Genomic DNA, 24,742 nt, shown 5'->3' on the forward strand with positions numbered 1-24,742 from the left:
TCCTCCTGTTTTTGCCTATCATAAGATGTCAAGTTCTCACTATTTTAGTCACTCTCTTGGATTAAGACATTATTTCTACAAACCCCTGTTAAAATGAATCAGTTTTAGCTGGGAGATAAAATCCATGAAGACAGTACTGTGTGAAGGCACTACACCATGCTGGAATTAATACATAAGCCTGTCCCCCTCCAAAATTGTAAGCATTTTCCTGTGTACCATGCCTCTTGCAGTAGAAATGTACTAGCATCCAGTCCTAATCACCAAGTGTAGCTAATATATATCAAGGCGGCAGATGCCTCTGGATACTTTTTTCTGCATCTGGAACACTGACGGGAATAAGTCAGTTATTGTGTAACTGTGAGATTAAGTAAAGATGGATTATGAAGACACCTATTTCTTGATTCAAATTACATTTGTCAGCTTCAGAATTAGTTGTGGAAATAAGAACAGCTAGTCAGAAGTGAAATTTAACTGAAAAAGCATAAAATATGTTTACATGAATTCACTGATTCAAATATTTTGTGCAAACACTTTTAGGTAAATGGTCATTTTATAGGCTGACCTTTCTATGTGCTGCCAGTAGGACTGGCTTCTCTATGATCCAATGCTCTTTCTCCTACCTTCCTCTCATATTAGATGGATCAATCAGGAAAAGGCAGCCCCCAAAGCAGAGAAGCTTAAAGTAAGTTTCTTTCTCTGAACTCAGAGACCTAGGTAGACAGCAGCCACCAGCTTTAAGCATTAATAGTTAGAATGGCATAGGGAAAGAGATAGTAAAAAATTATGCATTGGCTTTTTTTTTAGCGGTACGCGGGCCTCTCACTGCTGTGGCCTCTCCCATTGCAGAGCACAGGCTCTGGACGCGCAGGCCCAGTGGCCATGGCTCACGGGCCCAGCGGCCACGGCTCATGGGCCCAGCTACTCCACGGCATGTGGGATCCTCCCGGACCGGGGCATGAACCCACGTCCCCTGCATCAGCAGGCAGACTCTCAACCACTGCGCCACCAGGGAAGCCCTGCATTGGCTTTTTAAGCTTATAATCACATTTCCCTGGGTAATGCAAGCTGCATGGATACATCCAACTTCTAGGGAGCAGGGACGTGCAGTCCTACACAGGAGGAGACTGGAAATATTTAGTGGAGAGTGTCAATAATACCACACCAGATTGCTCTGGTAATTCCCTGAACCTACCATTTAACATCACTCTTTTTTGTTCTTGACAGAATGCCCTTGTTAACCTCTTACACCTGAGTTTCTATCTGGCCAATATCACCTACTGTCTAGAATATTCCATAATCTCCCTGAAAGAACTTATTTTATATAATCTTTATCCATTGAATATACATATATACATAATATTTATGGCATCCAGAATACTGTATTTTAATTAGGACTTTATGTATCTGTGTTTCATCTACCTCCTTAGACCAAAAGTCTATGTCTTATTAATCTGTGTAATCAAAGCTCCCGTACAGTGGTTGGCACAGGTAGACAGTCACTAAAAAACAGGGTGCTTATAAAGTCCTTTTGCAGTTTGAATTTTTAATAAGCGTCCTCCTCTTTGTATAATATGATAGGGAAGGAATTTACTCAAGATTCAAATAAAATTGTGAAAGTTTTATTTGTTCTAATATATTTCTTTTATTTTCTAGTTAATAAACTCCTATGTTATATTAAACAGCCTCAATTACGTTATTGAAAATGATATTATTCAAAATGATAGTGGATATGTTGAAAGCTAAAAAAATTAAATTATCCTGTCCAGTTGGGACAGAGGTGAACATGAATAATTAGATTAATAGAATAAATGAAGATATTACCAAATAAGCCCTGATATAGAGTGAAAGAACCCTTGAACTCTTCTCAGAGAGTTCAAGGAAGGCTTTGAAGAGGAGACAATATTTGAGCTGAGTTCTTAGGAAACCGAAGGTATATCCAGATGGGAATGGTAAGGGGTAATAGTAAGGGTAGAGTCAAGAAATATGTGGTATTTTTAAGGCAAGTCACTAAAATGTTGAACAGATTATTTAATGTTTGTGTCAATTTTCTCACCTGTAAAATGAGACTGTATGTACCTGCCCATCTCAAATGGCTTGTTATGAGGCAAAAGGCTATTATGTAAGAAATTGGAGAGCACGATGAAGATATAAGATGGGGACCTTGAAGGGTCAGTGGAATTTTGATGGATAGAGAAAGGGGCTTAGGACATATAAGGTGATAAGAATGGTGTAAGGAAAGACTCCAAGGAGGAAAGTTGGTTAAGCCAAGGAAAATTGATCATTTTGGCAAGAATAAATAACAGCAAGTTAAGGTTCAAACACTAACCAATCAGAAACAAGTAGAGAAGTCTAGTTTAGCAAAAAGGTAAAGTTGGTTGTCTTAATATGTCTTAGTTTTTTTTGTTGGGATAGAAGGGAAGCAAATCTAGAGTTATAGAAGTGATTCAGGATCCAAACTGAAGGTTGGGGCAGGCTCCTTAATGCTTACTCTATCTCTAACTCCATCCCTTTATTTTAAATCATGCAAGGGTATCATATATGGCCCCCAAACAATTGGGGGAGTCATATAATATGTAAATAGGTTAAAACATAGATAATATAATTTAGTGGGGTTAAAAAATGAGAGAGAAAAAGGTTTGATAAATTGCACTCAGGGCAAAGAGAAAGACGAACAGAGAGTCTTCTATAATGTGATTTTGAATCAGTCAGGTTGTCTTAATGGAAACCCAGATCCCAGATGGTTTAAATACTAAAGAAATGTATCACGTGTAACTAAGGAGGGAAGGCATCAGAGTTGGTTGAGTCAGTAGCCCATGAATGTCATGGAGATTCCAGATTCTTTCTATCTCTCCACTCTGTTGGCCTTGGCGTGTTGGGTTTGCCTTAAGGCTGGCTCTCTCCTGGTACTAAGATAGCTGCAGCAATTTCAAGGGAAATGGAATTTCCATGGCTGGCTAGGACTAATGGTTTGAAGTAGAATCTGCTCCAGGGATAAACCTCAAAAATGTTATATTGCTATCATCATCTGATTGTTCTGGGCAGAGTTGGAAACATGATGGCCCATGCGCCAAATTATTCTTGTAGATGTTTTGTTTGACTAGCACAGCGTTAAAAGAAAATTGAATGAGCTGCATTTAAAAGTCAGATAATTTTGTTTATTTCTTAAAATCATAGTTCTGTATTATCTTAAAGAATCCGATGGTTTATCTAAATGTGCATGCATTCCACTTAGCTAAAATTGGCTGGAGTGGATTAACTACTGCCCCTTTAGACAGAGCATTCTGATTCCACATTACTGGGCTTCATCATTCCCTAACATATTAACCTGGTCTGCTTTACTCAAGTTACTTACGGAGCCTCTCACTGCAGAAATTACTCTTAAAGATTTTTAAGAGCCGTGTGGTGTTTTTGCACCAATGAGCATATCTCTTGTACGTACTTCTTCAATGGTTCAAAAGAAATGAGGGCAAGGGCCACATCTTGCTGGAGGGCATGTCTTTGCCAACTCTATTATTAATTAGCTGTGTTATCTTATTAACTTATAATTTCTATAGCCATAAAATTTAACAATTAACACCTGTCCCCAACAGGAATGTTACAAAGATAAATAACTTCTTTAAATTCAAAGGAAAAAAGGATGTACTTTTATTCATATTGTATTAATTAAAGAATTAAGAATTGCTTTCATATTTATGTTTGATATAGTCAAGAACCAGGTAATTTTTTATATAGGTTTTTCAGTTAAATCTTAGTCATTTGTACCTTTTGTAAAGCCTTTAGTTCAAGGATATTGTTTGTTGGTTGCACACCTGAACTGTATTTACAAGGTAAATATATGCCTACTACTTGTATCACCCAGCATTGGTTAGGCAAAATTAAAAAAGGTTTAAAAGGAAACATTAAAAATTGAATATTGGATTTGTAATATTTTCTACACTTATAATTTTTAGAGAAAAGTAATGGCTTTCAACATTATAACAAAGCTTCATTGCTTTAATTAGGAAATATTTCAATTGCAGAGAAAAAGAAAATATAACAAACACCTGTGTATCAATTATAGTGGTACCATACAGAGTTTTTAAATTATTATTTAAAAATTCAGTCATTACAGGGACTTTCCTGGTGGCACAGTGTTTAAGAAGCTGCCTGCCAATGCAGGGGACACGGGTTCGAGCCCTGGTCTGGGAATATCCCATATGCTGAGGATCAGCTAAGCCTGTGCACCACAACTACTGAGACTGCACCCTAGAGCCTGCAAGCCACAACTACTGAGCCCATGTGCCACAGCTACTGAAGCCGGCAAACCTAGAGCCCGTGCTCTGCAGCAAGAGAAGCCACTGCAATGAGAGAAGCCTGCGCACCGCAACAAAGAGTAGCCCCCTCTCGCTGCAACTAGAGAAAGCCTGCGCACAGCAACGAAGACCCAATGCAGCCAAAAATAAATTAAATTAAATTAAAAATTCAGTCATTACAGTCAGTTCATTCATTACAGTTGAAGCTCTTTGTACATTTCTTCAATCCCATTCTCCATTTTACACACCCAGAGATAATAACCACTGCACTGAATTAGATGTTTATCATTCTTATGCACATTTGAAACTTTTGAAAACATATATGTATACATCTATAAATAATATATCGTTTTGCACATTTTACAATTTTATAATCATGGTATCATAAAATACATATCCATCTGTAATTTGTTTTTGAAACTTATCCACTTTAATACATGATACTGGGGATCATTCATTTTAAATAATATATTTTACCTCATTATGTAGAAATATCACATTATTTTAATCCATTCTCCTACTGATAAACGTTTAGATTGTTTCTACAGAGATTTTTTTTTATACGTCACACTGTTCGTTTGTTGTACTATCTGGGGTGCATATGAATAAAGCTCTGCATCAGAACATACCACATGGTGTTGTCACTATGAGAAGCAGCGCTATCACAAGTCAAACTTTCTTTTGTAGAGTTGCCTCTTGCGACTTATAATTAGACAGAGGGACTCACATGCTAACTGTAAATGTCAGATGCTTGACAAGTAAAGATAATTTGAAGGAACCTTCTCTTTACAGAGAATGAATACTGATTTCTCTTCACCCCAGAACATCAAAATACATTGCTGTGGACTCTGATGCTTTTTTCCCAAATGTCTGAATTTTGGATTTAGCTCCATAAATAATGATTTCAGCAGACTTCAGTAATTGTTTTCCAGGCTGGTAATATGATCTTACCATTTGATGAGCATAAAGTGACAAAAGTCCAGGTTCATTTTTCTTTTCCAGGGCTTAGAAAATATGACAAATTTCAGATGTGGAACCAACATTAGATTTCAGAGCATAAAACCAACATAGCATAATTGATATGGAGCTCATACTTCAAACCACTGTTAATCTTCCCCAAAGTATCCAAATATATATATAAATATATATATATATATCTCAAACATCTCCTAGCTGAACTTTGGTTTTAACCATCCCTGAAAGAGAATGCCTATTCTGAATATGCCTATTCTGACTGTCCTCTCAGTGGTTCTCAGTTTCAACTGCTCTACAGCAGGGGTCCCAACCCCGCAGGCTGCAGACAGGTACTGGTCAACAGCCTGTTAGGAACCAGGCCGCACAGGGGGTGAGCGGCAGGTGAGTGAGCGAATCTTCATTTGCCACTCCCCATCACGCTCTCCATTGTTCACATTACCGCCTGAACCTTCCCCCCGCCCCCACCCCACTCCGCACACATGGGAAAAGCTGTCTTCCAAGAAACCAGTCCCTAGTGTCAAAAAGGTTGGGGACCACTGCTCTAGATGACTGCCTATCTTTCAGAGTTCTCAAATACTCTTTGTTATCAATATTAGTCTCATGGCTGCCAAATTTTCATTCAAGTTGGATGATGTATCAGTCAACCTAAGTCATTCTATGGTAATAATGCCCAAGTTGAAATTACTTACAGTAAGGTTTATTTCTCTTCATGTTGTTTGTCAATCACAGTCATCTTCAGCTTTGCTCCATCAATCTGGGACCCAGGTAAAAGAATCATCCCCTCTTTGGAACTTGCTGTTCATGTACCAAAAGGAAAAGAGAGATGATAGAACCAAGTGATGACTCACATTACCTGCTCAGCAGTGGCCTATATTACTTCCATTCACATTTCGTTGAACAAAGGCATAAGGCCAAGCCTGCCATTTAACAAGGTGAGGAAGTAAAGACCTCCCATTGAGAGGGACAAAAATATTTGGGAACAGTAATACAATCTACCACAGAGGTTGTTTTCATAGTCAAATAGGTATCCTTTTGACTGACTTTTAGGATACTTGTAAAATCAAAGCTTTTTTAGGTTTTGCTAATATACAAGTAAGACCTTCTGATATCTAGGATGGGAGTTAGTCCAATTTAATATTTTCTATGAATCTACAAAAAAATAAGAAATGAAAATCACTTTGAAAAATCAATAAATATCTGGAGGCCCCATGCATGTAATTGTGATCTGAGTCTAAACAATATTAATTTATAAACTGAACTAACTGAAATCTTTACCATATCACTCTGAATGAAGAAAAATGACTGATTACCACTGCACTTCCATCTTAGCCATCAGGGTACCCTCAAAAAAGAATTTCATATAGTTAGTATTTTAAATGAGACCATGCAAATAGTCTCTTCAAATGTGATTAAAATCTCTCTTGCCATTTTTGTGTGATGTTGCAGGGAACAGAAGTTCATTTTACTTTACATAGATGGCAAAGGATAGATTTTTAGCTTCAATTGTATGTGACATGTATATTCAGGCCAGCTTTTTTTGTGCTTTTTTTTCCCTAGCAATTCTTTGTTTACTACTTTTTAAAAAGTTATTTGTAAGTAGCTTGTACATTGGTCACTAAGCCCAGCTTTGCTTAATCTGACTGTCTTTGCAACAGTCTCTATTTTAAGATACTTTGGAAATTATTGGTTTGTTTTCTAAAAATGAAGAAAATGATCTCATTTTAGGGAGCTAGCTTCTTCTTAAATGCTATTTTATGATTAGATGGTTTAAAACAATTCCCAGTTTGCCTTTTCAACAATAGATGTGGCAACTAATCACATTGCACAACAAAATTTATTCACTCATGGAAAAATAATAATTATAGCTAACACTTATAGAGTGCAACTAGCATTGTTCCAAGTGCTTTACATGTATTGATTCATTTAATACAACAACCCTATGAGATATGATACCAATATTATCCTCATTTTATAGATGAGGTACTTATAATACTTTAATAAAGATCTAAATTCAGCTTTGGAAAGATAAGTTATGTTTGGCAGGGTTTATCAGCGAGGCTAGGAAGTTGGCCAATTAAAGCAGGAAACTGGCCAGTTAAAGAAAGGGAAGTAGTAGCAGAAGCTTGTTTAGAGGTTTCCTGAACCTTACTCTATTCTCTACATAGAAGAATTTCAAACAAATAAAAAACATAGGCAACTCTTTTAAGCTGTTAGTCAAAGGAGAATTATTTTCTATTTAGTTTTTGTGATAATACCCTTTTAGTTTTTATGAAGGGCAAGATCTGGAACTTATATATAGGTTACCTTACCATCTTGAAACATTAGCCTTTTCAAAAGAACACAGAAGCTCAGGAACTGTTCTTCTAGTTAGAATAAATACAAAGCGCAAAAATTCCAATTTTTCCTTTCTATGATTGACTACCTTCTCAATGGCTATGAGACCACAACCTATTGTAGGATAGCTGCACGTATCTAGTAGCAAAGAGGAAGTCTAAGAGTAGCTCTGACAACCCAGCCACATGTTAATCTGAAGAGCCATTTTCTATTTGTAGGAATTTTGGTAGACTATTGTATGTGTATAAAATGCTTGTACAGTGATAGACTTTATTTTATATGATTATATGACTCAATAGGTGACTTTCTAATGGAAATAGTAATTAACTCCAACTCATAGTTCCAAAGTTGTATTTGATTTTAAAAAATCACTAAAGATTTAAAAAATTATATAAGATGAAGAAAATAATCAAATTAAAGTATTAGTGAGTCACATTTTAATTCAATTTATAGTAGTTTCAATTTGCTAACTTTTTATTGGTCTTCTCAAACAAGGGGTTAAATTTCAGCAGACTCGAAGTTCTTCTAAATGTCAGGAGTAACATCAGTCCATTCTCACCAGCTCATCCTTGAAAGTAGAAACTCTAAAAAATTATCTTTTACTAGGTTTACTTTCTACATTTGTTAAGTATACTATAAAGTATTTAAACCCTTAAACACTGGAAAGAATTTTCATAGGAAAATTAGAGAAACTAAGAGAAAAAGCAGGAGGAAAATAATAATTGGATTTGTCAACAGCTTCGATGTGGCTGAGAGAAAGGAGGCAGTCCTTTAACTAGTTATATCTAAGAGATGGAACAATATTCAGGTTTATGTCTTTGATAAGTCAGACTGGAAATGTTAGGCAGATGTAGTATGTCACCTTTCCTCCAAAACTTAATGTTCCTTTTCCTGAATATATTGTTACTTTGACTCTTATCAAATTTTAGTGACAGGTAACATTAAGTAGTAATAAACGCCCTCTAAATAATTTGCAATTGTCTTAACTTTAAAAAATGTGGTTAAGCGCTCTACACATACAGCTTTTTCCATGTTCTTCTGGTTAAAGAGTAGATAGAAAAAACTTAAACATGGCAAGCCTGTGACATGCCAAAGGTCACATAACCTGTAGGTACAACCAGATTTCCTAATTACTAATCTAGTGCAATATTTTAAGATGATGATTACTAAATCTGATGATCAGTTAACGATGCGCCTGACACACACCCTTCCCGTTTCATAAAAATTATCCCAGTAACCTTTGTGAATCCATTCATTTGAATCTAATTGCTTCAGGATATCAACTAAAGTCTGTGTTTTTCGTGGGTTTTTTTGGTTTTTTGGCGTGGAGTGGACTGTACATGTAGGCTAAGAAAAATTCAGAGTTTATCACCTCCTTAGAACTCTTTTCCTACAGGTCCAAAAGGATAAATGGATAAAGTGATACTGGGCTGAAAACGAGTTAGAGAACCAGTATCCGTATGCTTCTATTTTACAACGATAAAGTAGGAGAGTGTCTACAATTTTGCATTTTAAAAAGCAATTTTTAAAAAGGAAAGCTCTCGTGTTCTGGAATTTCCCCCTCTCTCTTTGTGGTCTCCCGAACTCCAATCCTCCAAATGGCTAAGTCGCATAGCTGAAAGGATTTTGCTCATTTTTTCCAAAACACTTCACATCTGGGCAGTCGCCAACCATGGAAAGTTTCAAGTAAATGTAACATTTGGGAGAGGGACAAGCTCGTCTGGGGCTGCCGCCGCGGGTCCGCGGCCCTCAGAGGCGTCGCCACACGCCCTTACCGGATAGCCGGGGACCAGCGGCAAGCTTTGACCAGCCGAGCTCCGACGGCCAAACTCCAAACCCGGCCAAGGCCCCTGCCCGCCGGCCCCTGCGCTGCAGGGGCTCTTGCCCATCAGTCTCCGAAACAGTTCGAGGCCCCAGAGTCCAGGAGCCCATCCGCTTCGTAAATGACGAGACCGCTAAGGCCCCCGTTCCCAACGAGGGCACTCTCGGTGCTGACGAAACGAGAGGGAAGGGGCTACTCCGGAGCCCAGCCTGGCTCCCCTGCCTCACACGTCAGTTCGACTCCTCCCCCCCGGCCCCCGCCAGTCCTCCGCACGACTCTCCGCGCACCGGGCGCCGAGAGAAATTTGACTGCTCCAGTCACCAATCAGAAGAGAGTTCGAGGATCTGAGCTAATCGGAGCAGGCGAAGGGGGCCGGCCGCCGGCGTCCTCCCGCCCCCGGGAGGGTGAGCGCCGAATGTCTCGGGCCCGCCCCTGCGCCTCAGCCTCAGTGCGGAGTCCTCCGGGGTGTGAGAAGTGTTCGCGGGCAGTCTCAGAAGCAGCAGCGGCAGCGGCTGTGGCGGCAGAGCCTGTGGGAGCCGCAGCCGGAACCACACCCACCTCACTGTCTCTGCCCTCTTTTGCCCTCTGGCAGTCCCGCCGGAGACCCAAGTTTCCGGAGGAGAGCGGCCGCCCACGTCCGGAGCATCCTCCTCTGTTGAGCGGGCACTGACGGACCCGGCGGCATGATGCGGCTGCGAGGCTCGGCGATGCTGCGGGACTTGCTCCTTCGCCCGCCCGCCGCCGCCTGCGCGGTTCTGAGGCGGGCGCAGCCCCTCGTCACCCTGTGCCGGCGCCCCCGGGGCGGGGGACGAGCGGGCCCGGCGGCTGCCGCGCGGCTCTACCCGTGGTGGGGCGGGGGCGGCCGGCCGGCGGGGCCCCTCGTGAGGGGCCTGTCCAGCTCCCCCTCGGAGATCCTGCAGGAGCTGGGCAAGGGGGGCACGCAGCAGCCGCCGCAGCAGTCGCCGCCGCCGCCGCCGCAGCAGCAGCAGCCGCAGCCCGGGGCGTCGCCGCCCGCGGCCCCGCCGGCGTCCGGCCCCAAGGACGGCCCGGGGGAGACAGACGGGTTTGGCAACAGCGAGGGCAAGGAGCTGGTGGCTTCAGGCGAAAAGTGAGTGTCTCCGCGAGGCGCAGGAGGCCTTGTCCCGCGTGGGGCCCGGGCCCGGGAGGGGCCTGCGGTGGGGCGGGATGGGAGCGGAGGCTCGAGAAGGAGAAAGAAAGAGATGCCGGGCGGCCTGCGCAGTCTGCGCCATGTGATTAGGCCCGGCCCCGCCCGCGCCTTCCCCGCCTGAGCCCCTTGTTCGGCCCTCACTTCCCTTCCTCGCCGCCGGGTGGAGCAGCCAAGGGGACGGAGGGGCCAGTCTGCCACCCCCGCGCGCTGGAGCTGTGTCAGCCTGGCCCACGCCGCGTGCTCAGCGCCCCGGCTCCGGGGCTGCAGCGCCTGGCCGCCCGCCCAGCTCTTGGTGGGTGGTGCCCCACGAACATCACCGAGTGACATTTAGGAGTCGGGCGATGGGCAAAGCGTGTGCCTTCCTGACTCTCTGCTTTTCTAGACTCGAGTTTCCTCTTTGCCTGCCCTCCTTCGATCTCTTCCACCGTCTGTTTGGAAGCCTAGTGTAGCAGAGTATTCTGAATATTTCTGGAGTGGCTTTTTCAGGCATGTGTAGAGCCATCTGGGGCACCGGAAATAACGTTTCCGAAAGGAGATTAGGAGGAAAAGGGTCATGTGGCCGAGAAGACAGGGCACGCAGTACAGACCACCTGTTGGCACTGAGGACCAGCTTTGGCCTGTCTGACATCTTCCATAATAAGATGGGCGAATTTTTGAAAATACAACTCAAAATAGCCAAGATGAAATGTGACGGGTAAAACACTAACTCTGAAAAAACCCGAGCTAAGTAGCGTTTGTGGCTTAAATAAATTGTGATAGGGTGTTAACTCATCTATTCCGCACAGCAGGTGTGTTTTAAAACAAAATTGGTTTTTCCTACGCAGCATGTAAGCAATTTCCTGGATATTTTGTCTTGAGTTAATATAAATGGACGCAAACTTTGTTTTCTCACTGTAGGTAAAAATTTACCTGCCTTCTTTCTTTATATCCTGCTATTTTTCTGACTTTGCACTGACGTTATGTGACCTGTTTTGCTTCCCTTCTACTTACATTGCTTTTTCCAGCCCCATAGTATCTTAAGTCAAACTGAAAGTGTGATTCTTATACTTTAAGTCTCAGACCTGGCTTAATGTTTCCTGTAATTGAAATTGGCGCTTTCCTAAAACATTCCAAGCTAAAGTTGTTTTCCCAGACTGAAAAATGTTATTTAAAAAAAAAAATCACTTGGTGATGAGCAAAATTTGTGATATCCTGTGATAATGGTTTTGTGCCACAAAATAGCCTTATGACTGTGGGCAGGTCATTTAACATCTTCAGTTGGATGACTCAAATGTGTTCACATTCTAAAAAGCTAGACTTCTGTCAAATTACTACCTCTTTTTTTTTTTTTTTTTTTTTTTTTGCGGTATGCGGGCCTCTCACTGTTGTGGCCTCTCCCGTTGCGGAGCACAGGCTCCAGACGCGCAGGCCTAGCGGCCATGGCTCACGGGCTTAGTTGCTCTGGGACATGTGGGATCTTCCCAGACCGGGGCACGAACCCGTGTCTCCTGCATTGGCAGGCGGATTCTCAACCACTGCGCCACCAGGGAAGCCCATTACTACCTCTTTAATGTTCTTGAGAGAATAGAATGTGTATGCTTTTTTTTAAAACATCTTTATTGGAGTATAATTGCTTTACAATGGTGTGTTAGTTTCTGCTTTATAACAAAGTGAATCAGTTATACATATACATATGTTCCCATATCTCTTCCCTCGTTCATCTCCCTCCCTCCTACCCTCCCTATCCCACCCCTCTAGGTGGTCACAAACCACCTAGCTGATCTCCCTGTGCTATGCGGGCTGCTTCCCACTAGCTATCTATTTTACATTTGGTAGTGTATATATGTCCATGCCACTCTCTCACTTTGTCACAGCTTACCCTTCCCCATCCCCATGTCCTCAAGTCCATTCTCTAGTAGGTCTGTGTCTTTGTTCCCATCTTGCCCCTAGGTTCTTCGAATGTGTATGCTTAGTTTCATTTGGTACTCACTTACCTTACTTTAACATCATCTGAATTACCAGGCATGTAACAAGTTTAAGTACAGGTGCCCAGAATTGAAAAATGAGGTTACTAGCATTTAGAAGTTGTCCTTAAAGGTTATATGATGGGAACAGCTTTCTATTGAAAATATGCCTTGCATTCTGTCTCTTCAGTGGCTCTTGTATCCCTCTTTTCTCCCCTTTTGTCAGAAAATTGAGCTGCTTTTGTGATTTACATGTTTCCCAGAAACTTCTAGCTCCATTGCCATCAAAATAAGAAATCATTCTTAGCAATAACTTTGAAACACTATTTTGTCTAATACTTATTGACAACTCTACATAAAAAATGTCCCTCCCAGCCCCCCCAAAAGAACCTGTTTAGTGAGGGAATCCTTCAAGAATATTTGCTCAATCCCACTACTGGTCATATACCCTGAGAAAACTATAATTCAAAAAGAGTCATGTACCACAATGTTCATTGCAGCTCTGTTTACAATAGCCAGGACATGGAAGCAATGTAAGTGTCCATAGACAGATGAATGGATAAAGAAGATATGACACATATATAGAATGGAGTATTACTCAGACATAAAAAGAAACGAAATTGAGTTATTTGTAGTGAAGTGGATGAACCTAGAGTCTGTCATGCAGAGTGAAGTAAGTCAGAAAGAGAAAAACAAATACCGTATGCTAACACGTATATATTGAATCTAAAAAAAAAAAAAAGGTTCTGAAGAACCTAGGGGCAGGACAGGAATAAAGACTCAGACGTAGAGAATGGAACTGAGGACACTGGGAGCGGGAAGGGTAAGCTGGGAAGAAGTGAGAGAGTGGCATGGACATATATACACTACCAAATGTAAAACAGATAGCTAGTGGGAAGCAGCTGCATAGCACAGGGAGATCAGCTCGGTGCTCTGTGACCACCTGGGGATGGGATAGGGAGGGTGGGAGGGAGCCGCAAGAGGGAGGAGTTATGGGGATATATGTATATGTATAGCTGATTCACTTTGTTATAAAGCAGAAACTAACACCATTGTAAAGCAGTTATACTCCAATAAAGATGTTGAAAAAACCCCAAAAAACATAAACCTCAATACATTAAAATTAAGAAAAGTATTAAATATTATATTAAATATATAAAATAAACTTTAAAAATTTTTTTAAAATAATATTTGCTCAGATACCCTGGGAGTTTGAATGGCCAGTAACAAAACCTTGTTTACGTTAGTTCAAAGGAATCTGTTTTTGCCACCAAAGTTTGGAGCAATAGCTAGATGGGTTTAGGAGCAATCTAGGTATATGATAAACCTGAGAGCTTTCAATCAAAGATTTCAAGAGTGAACCCCAGCTATCTCCAAATTATATTATAAAATTAAGAGCACTGGCCTCAAGATGGTGAAAAAAATTTTTAATCTGGTTAAAGGTTTATTTCCTGAATGATCTGGTTTTTAAATGTAGTTTTCTTCCCTTGACTTCATCCATTTTTGACTTTATGTGGTAAACATTTCTCTTATTCTGGGAGGTAAGGTTCCAGCTGATCCTGTTATCCTTTCTTATGCTCAGCTTCCAAAGCATAGGTCATCCCTGAATCATCAAAACACCTGGAATGCCAGCACTCAGGTTTCTGCCAGGTTCTATAGAGGATTATTAAAAGAAATAGCCACGTGAAAATGAAATGAGTTAACATTTTGTAAAAGGCTTATTAGGACAATATTTGACACTTGTTAAATACTCTATAATTTCTCATTTTAAAAAATTGCTTCATTTTTTGTAAAACCTTACAAGGACATTGGCCTTTGAATTTTAGGCTCAAATGAGAAATTTCTTTGTTTTTTTTGGTTTCCAGAAAAAATTTCTCTTGAGAGATCGTTGTACTTCTGTGAAAATGTGATATGCACTGTTTACTTTTTTGCCCTGCTTACCAGTAAGCTCAGAGTGAATTTAATACTTAACCATAGCAATTTTATTAGTTCATGGGGCTGGGATATTTGCTTTTCCTCCTTCCCTTGGTCTAACTTTATATTTTACTAACCATACCATATCATATTCTGGAAGGAGGTAGGATGTAAGTGAGTTATCTTCTTATCTTTTTTCATAGACTCTTTGAACCACTGTCATCCTAACCATCTCCTTCAGCCAACTTCAATTCTGGTTTAGGACACTGGTTAAGGTTAAGATTTTACTACTGTCCTAAATATCTTACAGAAAAGTATAATGTTCATTGCTCAGTTTTCCCTGCAGTGCTTTTATTTAATTTTGTTACTATTATTCCATCATTTTGGAAACCACTTTGCATGCCTCTCTTCATTTTTTATTTTATTTTATTTTCCTCACAGATTTTATTTTATTAGTAGTATTTTTTTGGAATATAATTGCTTCACAATGTTGTGTTAGTTTCTGTTGTACAATGAAGTGAATCAGCTATACGTATATCTGTATCCCAGCCCAGCCCAGCCTCCCCATCTCACCCATCTAGGTTGTCACAGAGTACCAAGCTGAGCTTCCTGTGCTTTATAGCATCTCTTCATTTTTTAAATTGTTTTCTCTTGTTCTGTGGCTCATTTGGGATTTGCTCACTGGGTAAACCCTGAGGCTGAGAGGCCTTGCTTCTTTCCCACTTGTCTCCCTTCTCCATGGCATATCCTCTAATCTTTGTGTAGATAATAGTTCATCTTTCATCCAATCTTTGTTCTCATATTTATCTCCACATAGCTGATGACTTCAGATTTAAAATCTGTACCCCCATATCCATTCTTTTGTCTCATTTCAATCTATTTTGCATGCTGTTTCAAGATTGATTATAGAGTTTTAATTTCAAAATACCACTCCTTCCAGAAAACCAGTATGGACTGGGATGAGCATTATATCAAACAATGCTATGTAGCATTTGAGATTCTTAATTAACCTTTATTTTATGCCAATTATTGCCCAACATGAACGTTTTTAATCACACTGTCTCTTCTCTCTCAAGAATGCCATACTTCATTTCTGTAAAACCCAGAAGTGTATATTCTGCCTTAGTGAAGGATCTCTGGGAAGGGTTGGCAGGTGGGGAAGAGGGCATGTATTTTTAAGTTACTTTTTGTTTGGGCATTTTATTTTTTAGTTAGAAAAGGAAAGAAAAAGAAGGACCATGCTGAGAAAGTATCAGCACGTGTATGCTCTTTAGAAAATAGGTAATTCATACAGGATACAATATTGAAAGTATTTCATTAAAATAAGATCATTTTCCCCCTGTCAGATTGGCAGATGTTAAATTAAGTGATGCCAAGGGTATAGGAGATAGGGACTCTTACGTTGCTGATGGAAGTATAAATTCAACTGCTTTGGAAGACAGTTTGGTAGTATCTGTTAAAAACTGCATACCCATGATGCAGTAATTGTATGTTTGCTCATCTATATAGTTAGAAATATATTAAAAGAGAACGTGCAAACAAAACCGATTTCCGCTAGCTTCAGATAATATGATTTTATTTTGGTAGTTCATATTTATTCTTAATCAATGGAAATCAAGGGGGAAAGAATCGTTACCCCACATGCTGTGCAAATTGAATTTCAAAGATTAAGTACTTAAGCATTTCAGCAACATTGAATTAGGTCTATTGTATAGAATAGTACTGATAACGAGGTTGAAGCAGTATTTGGGACATACAGATAATATATTTTGGAATAGAAAGAACCTGTGTTGAAATAGGGGACAAATTCTGTTATGATCCTTTAATAATGCATTTGCTTTTAATTTGTAAAAGTGAACATGTCACTTAAACTAAAATCAAGATTGAAAATATATTTAATTTGGGGTGTGGGGCTTCTCAGTGAACCCCTCAGTCATCTTATTTGCGATTTCCTCAATATTAAAATTCTATTCTAGATTACAGTTATCAGTGAGTTTTAGTTTTGTTTGAATAGCCAGCCATAACATACATCATAAAATTTTTTGCTGCCTAATGTTTATTTTAAACCACATGTATCTATTTAGCTATTGATAATATCCGGACATAACGTGTAATGAACTGCATGCTCTTAATTAATACTTAGATGTAGTTCACTGAAGGAGAGTGAATGAGATCCTGAAGTTTAGTCTACTTGAGTTTCAGCTTCTTGTTTCTAGGCTTTACATTTTTACAAAGAAGTCTGCCTACCTAAAAATCAACTAACTCAGGAAGTGACTACCAAATAGAATTTAGTCTCTTTTGGTGAAGGCTTGTATGTAGGGAACAGTGGGGGTGGGGTGGAGGGAGGGAGACAATTTTAGTCTGAAAAAGATAAAAGTCACCTTGAAGAGAAATTTGTTGGAAGATATTTGTGGGTTTCTTCAGGTTTTAAAAAAGTAGCTGTACTACTTCCTTCTTGTGACGTTGAGGTGAAGAAAAATTATGACTGTAGAAACTGAAAGTCTACTTGTAGGATTTGCATTTTTTAAGGACCTCAGTCTTCAAATCCTGTATAAACCAAGGAGTTGCCTTTGTGTGCCATTTCACTTGTTAAGTCATTTGATACTAAGGGAACTGCTTAAAGCTAAGTGAACAGATATATATCTAATTATAGATATCTCTAAATAAGGTAAATAGCTTTCACGTAGAGACGCTGTTACTATGATTTTATCCTGGAATCTACTCAGGTATAAAATTGCTTTAGTTATGAAACACAGGTGCATAGGACTGAGAACTGTGCTTGGTGAGTTTTGTGACCACCTACAGTGTAATAGAAGCAAAATGTTAATCTTGGCTTCCTTTGGGAAGTATTCTCTGGTTGGTGATTTCTAAAGAAATGTTTACAATGGAAGTACTGTTTTAAAACAATGAACTATCAATGTTGCATAATGAACAAATGATTGATAGCTTTCAGGATTTAGACTTTTTTTTTCCCTACTAATTTCTGGTATAGGCCTCAAAAGAAGATTTTTATATTGTCACCTTGATGAGGATATTTTGAATGACATAGGCACTTAGATTCTTGGTGGGAGTTATTAAAAGAGTATAGACTTTCTGAAGAACAGGTTTTAAACTGTAGAAAAACTTTAACTATATTTGTACCTTTTTAGGAATCTAGGCTAGCAAAACAAACTGAGGTGTAGAAAGATTTATTCACTAATATTTTTGGCACAGTATTATGCTTATTAGAGAAAAGTGGGGAAAAACTTGTGGTCCACATAAGTGGAATGGTTAAGTCAGTTATGGTACATCCACATGAGAATTTCTTATTCAGTAATATAAAATGAATACAGATACTTTTTAGAGGTATAGGAAAATATAATGTTAAATCAAAAGTTATAATACAGGGCTTCCCTGGTGGTGCAGTGGTTGAGAGTCCGCTTGCCGATGCAGGGGACAGGGGTTCGTGCCCCGCTCCGGGGGGATCCCACGTGCCGCGGAGCCGCTGGGCCCGTGAGCCATGGCCGCTGAGACTGCGCGTCCGGAGCCTGTGCTCCGCAACGGGAGAGGCCGCAGCAGTGAGAAGCCCGCGTACCACAAAAAAAAAAAAAAAAAAAAAGTTATAATACAAAATTTTCTATGCTGTTTGATCTCAAGTTGCTTACAAAAAGTAGTAGAAGGAAATAAACCAAAATGATGTTAGCAGTTGTGGTTTGTGAGAATAGACATTGTTTTTCCTTGCCTCCTTATAGTTACTTAAGATTTCTCATTATGATAACTTCTGTCATCAGAGAGAACACATCTGTTAAATTTAAAATTTGTAAATCTCTACCCTACTGTCCTAGTCTGCTATCCTAATAGCCTGTTTCTAGTATGTATAACAGTAAGCATCCTCACACTGAAAAAAGTTACGAAAAAGATTATGAATGGATTTGTACAGCTATTTATCAGCATTATCTAGTTGTATTCTCTTTTATCCTCAAACATCAAACATTTTAATTTCTAAACTGTTTTAGGTGTAAGTCTCCTTAGAAAATGTTGCCTATTTTTCTGCCATATTAAAATTTATATTTAAAAAAATAGAGTTTAACATTTCTTGTTCAACTTAGATTTACTGTAAGGGGGTGTTACAGTATTGTGCTAAAATACAGTGATGTTCTAAGACACATGTTGGCAAACTTTTTCTCTGAAGGGTCAAATAGTACATATTTTTGGCTTCACAAGCGATCTGTTCTGTTAAAACTTCAGATCAGCTGTTGTAGTGAAGAAGCGATAGACAATAGGTAAATGAGTAGGCATGGCTGTCTTGCAATAGAAGTTGATTTACAAAAACCTGTGGCCATTGCAGTAGTTTGCTATTAGTGGCCCCTGAACTAAAATGTATTTATTTGTGTAAGGTGTTCTCTCATACTCTGATTTGGCTCTGTTTTGAATGGTTTGTTCTTCTGTGGATTTTTTTTTTTTTTTTTTTTTTTTTTTGCGGTACGCGGGCCTCTCACTGTCGCAGCCTCTCCCATTGCGGAGCACAGGCTCCGGACGTGCAGGCGCAGCGGCCACGGCTCACGGGCCCAGCCACTCCGCGGCATGTGGGATCTTCCCGGACCGGGGCACGGACCCGCGTCCCCTGCATGGGCAGGCGGATTCTCAACCACGGCGCCACCAGGGAAGCCCTTCTGTGGATTTTTGTATCTTGTATCAGTTGCTACATTTTGTTCTTGGCCTCCATGTCCCCACTTTAGCTATTTTCCTTTACTTTCACCTTCTATATCTAATTCCCCTTAGCTTTAAAAAAAAAATTTGAGGTAAAATTAATGTAACATAAAATTTACTATTTTGACCATTTTTAAGTGTACAGTTTAGTGATATTAAGTTCTCCCATTACTTTTTTAAAGAACCCAGATAATTAAGCTTTATATGTAAAATATGTATCTATAGGTCCTTTGTGTCTACGTAGGTCCTGACTGAGTAAAGTTTATGATCTTTCTATGTTGAGCAGCTCAAAAACTTAGAATTAGAGTTGGAAGTGACTTTAAAGACATCTAGTTCACCTCATTTTACATATTTTATAAACTAGCTACAGGTATTAAATGACCTAAGCAAGTTCATACAGTATTAGGACTTATTTTGTTTTTTCTTCCAATATTAGGAGATTAATAAAGTACTTTATTGAATTGATTACTTTTTTAGGTTCAGTATTCGAAGAGACCTTAAAAACCCATCTCCACAGCTGAAGGTTTTTTCTCTTCTGTTATACTCCCTACAGGTTGATATTCATCTCTGCTTGAATACTTCTTGACAAGAGAATTTAGTCCCTTTGAAGGCAGCCCATTCCATTTTCAGAGTTGTTTTGGTTTTCCTTATGTGTAGTTGGTCTGCCTTTTGTTAACTTCTACCTATATATTTTAGTTATTTTGAAGAAGTCATCTTTAGTGTGATATCAAAGTGATTGCAGTAACAGAATTCACACATGTGTATTTTTACAACTAGAATGATTTGTTAACGGATACTTGACTGAAGGAATACAAGGTTGGAAGGACTAACAGAGTTGGACCTTAGGGACTTGATCTGCCCAGGTCCTCATTCTCCCATCGGAGTCAGGCACACTGTCCCCTGGGTTAGACTTCTAAAGCTCTACACATGGACAGATTGCCATTAGCTGATGTGGACAGCCTGGCCACTTCCTTACATAAAGCTGGTTTTTGTGCTTCTTACTTTGACTTGCTCTTGAATAAATTTAAATAAAGTCCAGCCAAAACAGCAGCCCTAATTTAATATAATCTCATCCTTGCTTTGTACAAGGTACACTTTCAACAAGGCAGAATAACAGTTTAGTCATCTAACATAAGTAATTCCCCTATTAGCATTTTGGTTAGAAATTCTTCAATATGTAAGGAGTCTCCTCTTTCATTATTTTGAATAAACTCCAGGTATTCCTCCTAAAATGGAGTGTAACAACTCAGCACAGCTGGTGTGGCATAGCAGGAAGAATCTGGGATTAGGAGCCAAGTACTGTCTTTCTAGGACTAAATCTGGTCCAGTCACTTAAGAGTTGTGTGACATTGGACATACATATTGCTTGACTTTGAGACTCTGTCCTTATCTGTAAATAGGGGACAGTTTACCCACTTTGCTTTATCACATGAAGTTATAAGATGAAACAACAGAAAGTCCCTTTTTAACAATAAAACTTAAAAAGATGTAAGATTTTGTTTTTAAATTCCCCAATAATTAGCGTTGGGGCAAAATGATTTAGAGGATGAGCAGAATTTATCACTTTGTCAGACTTACAATGGTATATGGTCAGCCATTATCAATTGAACTTTCAACCTCACAGGTTTAATCTGCTAATTTACTGGTGTTGATGGACACTTTCTATCAATCAGATTACTCTGAAAATCAAAATGATAAACTGATTTAGAAACAACTCCAGATATTTTTTAAAGATCATTGTTTTAAAATGAAGACATAAATAAATAAATATAAATAAATAATTAAAAAAAGAAGACGTAAGTAAAAACACCAAAGCATTCTTTTTTACTCTGTCAGTGGGCATCATTTTTTTTAACCTAGTTGAAAGTTTTTGATTATCTAATAGGTTTACCACACTATATTATGCATTTGAGTTATATGAGGTTGACCAAAAAAAAAAAAAGACAGACATTACTCCAGCCTTTATAGTTTGGAAAGGTCAAGTAATATGAAACGTTACTTAACAATAAGACAATATAGTTAGTTTCCATTTCTTTTCCTCTTCTCATTTTGCAGTTCATTTTCCTCCTTTCATTTGATAGTACAGTTTTTTACTTAGAAAATTTTGATAGAATAGATAGTACCAAGCCAAATTATAAACTGAATATCAGACTGAGGAGTTTTAATTGTCCTTTGGTATTGGGAAACTGGTTGATCAGTAAGCAGTGTCTCTTTTCATGTTTGCAGAAATTGCCCCTGAATTTAAACTCCATATGTAAATTTTTGGTAGTCTCTTCATTTATTGGTTGATTTATATAGATCTCTCTCAACCCTGAAAATTAGGTATTTTAACAGCTCATGGGTGGAAACAGGCACTTTAATTCACATATACTGTGCTCTGTTTGCTGTTCTTTGTGAATACCCAGTGAATGGTTACCTTCATTGCTGTGATCATTATGTTTCTTTGGCTGGAAATCCTCTTCTGTTGCCATATTTCCAGCTTCTACCTATCTTTCAAGTCCAGCTCTAATTCCCCCTCTCCTTTACCTTATTAGTCCACAGTGAAGTAATTTTCCAGTGATTGGATCCCATTGTTTCTTTCTTGTAATTCCTCATGATGTATGTCTTCTATTTTCCTTTTAGACTGTAAGTAATGACTACTATAATGCTGTACATGTTATAGATGCCAGTTAAATACATGGGATTTTTTAAAAAAAATTTTTTTAAGAAATCATTTCTGTGTTGTAGGCAGGTATTTTGTGAGGGTAAAGTAGGAGAAGGAATGGGTAAAAGACGGAACAAAATGGCAGTGAAAAGATCTTAAAGGCAGAAATTAGAAAGAATGAGGGAGAATAAAAGGGAAGGAATAAAAAGATATGAATACTTTGGATTTACTAATCTTTTATGTATATTCCATTTTAGTTGCTGAGTGTCATAACCATTCATGTTTTTCCTTAGGGAATCTGAGGGCTTATCAACAATTGTTGATATTACAATTTGAAAGCCTGTTATAGTCTATTTTTTTTGTCATTAAAACTTAAATACTTCTCAAGAATATCCTAGTTACTATATAGTCTGAAAATTTTTAGCTTTTGAGTTTTAAGAGCAAAATGTATTATGAAGCGTTGCCACAAAGCCATATTAAATTTGGGGAAAAGAAAAGGGGGTATACCAAGAAAGGTCTTTGGAATAACTTCTGTGTGTTGTTTGGGGAGAATCTGTGCATTTGTTGACTGTTGAAGTGAACTCATTCTCAGATCAGAGTCTGAGCTTTTAAATTCTGAGATTGGTAGTACTTTTTTAAAAAAAATCAATTTTGAACATTTATTTTGCGAGCATATTTTTTAGAGATGACTTAAATCTCTCTCCTATGGATAAAAATTAGTCTCTTCTCCAAAAGCAAGTAAATATTTACCATTTTTTGCTAGCTGTGGAAGTAAACATGGTCATTTTAATTTTTTTGCCCTATGTACCATAAGCTAAAGAAGTGTATATTTTATGTTACTTACATAGCTTTTAGGCAAAACAAATACCATTTACTGGTGTGATAAATACATAGAAAGCTTATTCTGCAGTTTTTTAAAGTGATAAACTACCACTATCTGAAGTTTATTTGACAAACCACTTTCTGTAAATAATTGGTATGTTATTTTCCACTGATTGTTTTTGACAGCTGGCTCAGTTTTTCTTTAAATGTATTAAGTCATCAGTATTGTTGAATCCTGTTTAATGGTTTTAGATCAGGGTAAAACCTAGAAAAATTGTACCTTATAAAAGTAATAACTAGCTAGTACGTTTGAGAGCCAGTAAAACTGTAGTGCTATATAGTTTGGACTCTGGATTCAGAGAAACAGAGGTTCTAACTATATCTCTACCACTTTGCAGTCTTGGGAAGTTTGTTGACCGGTCTGAGCCTCTGTGAAATGGGGATAGAGTTAGTCATTTTTTTTTTTAGCAAATAATAAATAAATTGAGCTTCTACTATGTACCAGGAACCATACTATATTTTGGATAATGGTACCTTCTGTTATGACATCATTGGAAGGATTAAATTAGAACGAATGTAAAACAGCAGAGTACTTAACAGAAGTGATCAATAGGGCTTCCCTGGTGGTGCAGTGGTTGAGAGTCTGCCTGCCGATGCAGGGGACACGGGTTCATGCCCCGGTCCGGGAAGATCCCACATGCCGTGGAACGGCTGGGCCCGTAAGCCATGGCCGATGGGCCTGTGCGTCCGGAGCCTGTGCTCCACAACAGGAGAGGCCACAACAGTGAGAGGCCTGCATACTGCAAAAAAAAGGGATCAATATTTAACTCTTATTGTTAAAATATCCCAAATACATTTTTTAAAGTTCTTTAAGAGCCAGAATTGTTTCAGGGAATAATTATATATCTGGGATATATCATTAAATTACAATAATCCTATGTGTTAGTTTTTTTTTTAAACATTGGTATGAAATTCCTATACTTTAGGGTTGACTTTAAGAACTAAAAGTTGGTATAACAGCTTTGAGAACAAGTATAAATGATATTAATGCCAACATTAATGTGTCTTTTAGGAGAAATTTTATATATCCATGTGTAAATGTACATGCTCTGTGAGACAACACTGTATTCTATTGTCTTTTAAGTTAGAAATATATGGACCACTCTCTAATTTTCTCTCTTTATTGAAATACAGGTAAAGTCTTTCCAGATATTTTATATATATATACACATTCTATACATATACACATACATATATATTTCTACCTTTGATTTTAATAAATAGTGATGGATGGAGAGGGGATTGGTCTGCCCTAGATCTAAAATTCTTATAACATCACTATAATACTTATGACAGTCATAGATGTTCACAGTATTGAAATGTGTTCATTTCAGCTTCAGAGCCCCCAAAAAGAAGACATTAAATAGGTTCATTATAGTTTGTTTACCTGAAAGCTTTTCAACGGATAGGAAAAATTTTTTCTTGATGAAAAGTTTCGTTAATCATAGCACCTTATACTAGATTTTAATGTATTTTTATGGTAAAATTTTTATTCTAACAGTCTTTGTGATTTGTGGCATTTGATCTGTACATGTAAAAGCCTAGGTCACTTTAGAAATAGTAACTACAGCTACCAACAGTTGAGTACTTACTCTCTGCCAGGCAGTGCTCTAAAGATATTGAATGTATTAAGTCAACTGATTCTCACAAGAACCCTGTGAGGGTAGGCCCTATTATCTCCCTTTCTCAAATGAGGAAATTGATTCACAGAAAGGTTAATTAATTTATCCAAGTTGACTCAGCTAGTAAGTATTGTAGCCAGGATTCAAGGACTTACACACTAGTCTTCACTGTCCAGTACTTAATTGTTCTTTCCCCCAGATTTACAATCAGGTTAACTATTTGAACAATATATATGTATAGTCATCATATTAAAAAACAATAACAACAAGAGAACAAAGTATTAACTCTTACCTGAACATTTGCTAGGCTCCATAATTAGTATTGGGTGATTGTGTTAGGCTGTACAGGAGGGTATTACCATAACAGATGGCTAGGCATTAGCACCACTAGAAATAGTACTCAAGATTTTAAAACTTGGGATTAAAAGATATCTGTATTAATTAATCATTTTTTAAA

At 38.5% G+C, this 24,742-nt stretch overlaps 1 protein-coding gene and 1 long non-coding RNA gene across 4 annotated transcripts in view; one reads left to right on the plus strand and one right to left on the minus strand.

The window, feature by feature from the left end:
- LOC131751201 (uncharacterized) overlaps positions 1–9,649 on the minus strand; it is a 212,486-nt gene extending 202,837 nt beyond the window's left edge. Inside the window, exons 1-2 of one of the 2 annotated variants that reach the window (XR_010839155.1) lie at positions 9,377–9,649; positions 5,957–6,062 (exon numbers count right to left, since the gene is read on the minus strand). This is a non-coding gene — a long non-coding RNA (uncharacterized lncRNA). The remainder of the gene's footprint in view (positions 1–5,956; positions 6,063–9,376) is intronic. The other variant, XR_009334102.2, reaches the window with a different exon arrangement.
- Positions 9,650–10,019: 370 nt separating this feature from the next.
- The window catches only part of GLS (glutaminase), an 80,021-nt gene continuing 65,298 nt past the window's right edge, over positions 10,020–24,742 (plus strand). For both annotated transcript variants that reach the window (XM_059054656.2, XM_059054657.2), the window contains exon 1: positions 10,020–10,531. In XM_059054656.2, coding sequence (XP_058910639.1) covers positions 10,107–10,531 — 425 coding nt within the window. In that variant the 5' untranslated portion in view covers positions 10,020–10,106. The remainder of the gene's footprint in view (positions 10,532–24,742) is intronic.

The sequence above is a fragment of the Kogia breviceps genome, chromosome 2 (assembly GCF_026419965.1).
Source record: "Kogia breviceps isolate mKogBre1 chromosome 2, mKogBre1 haplotype 1, whole genome shotgun sequence".
In the NCBI taxonomy this organism is placed as follows: Eukaryota; Metazoa; Chordata; class Mammalia; order Artiodactyla; family Physeteridae; genus Kogia; species Kogia breviceps.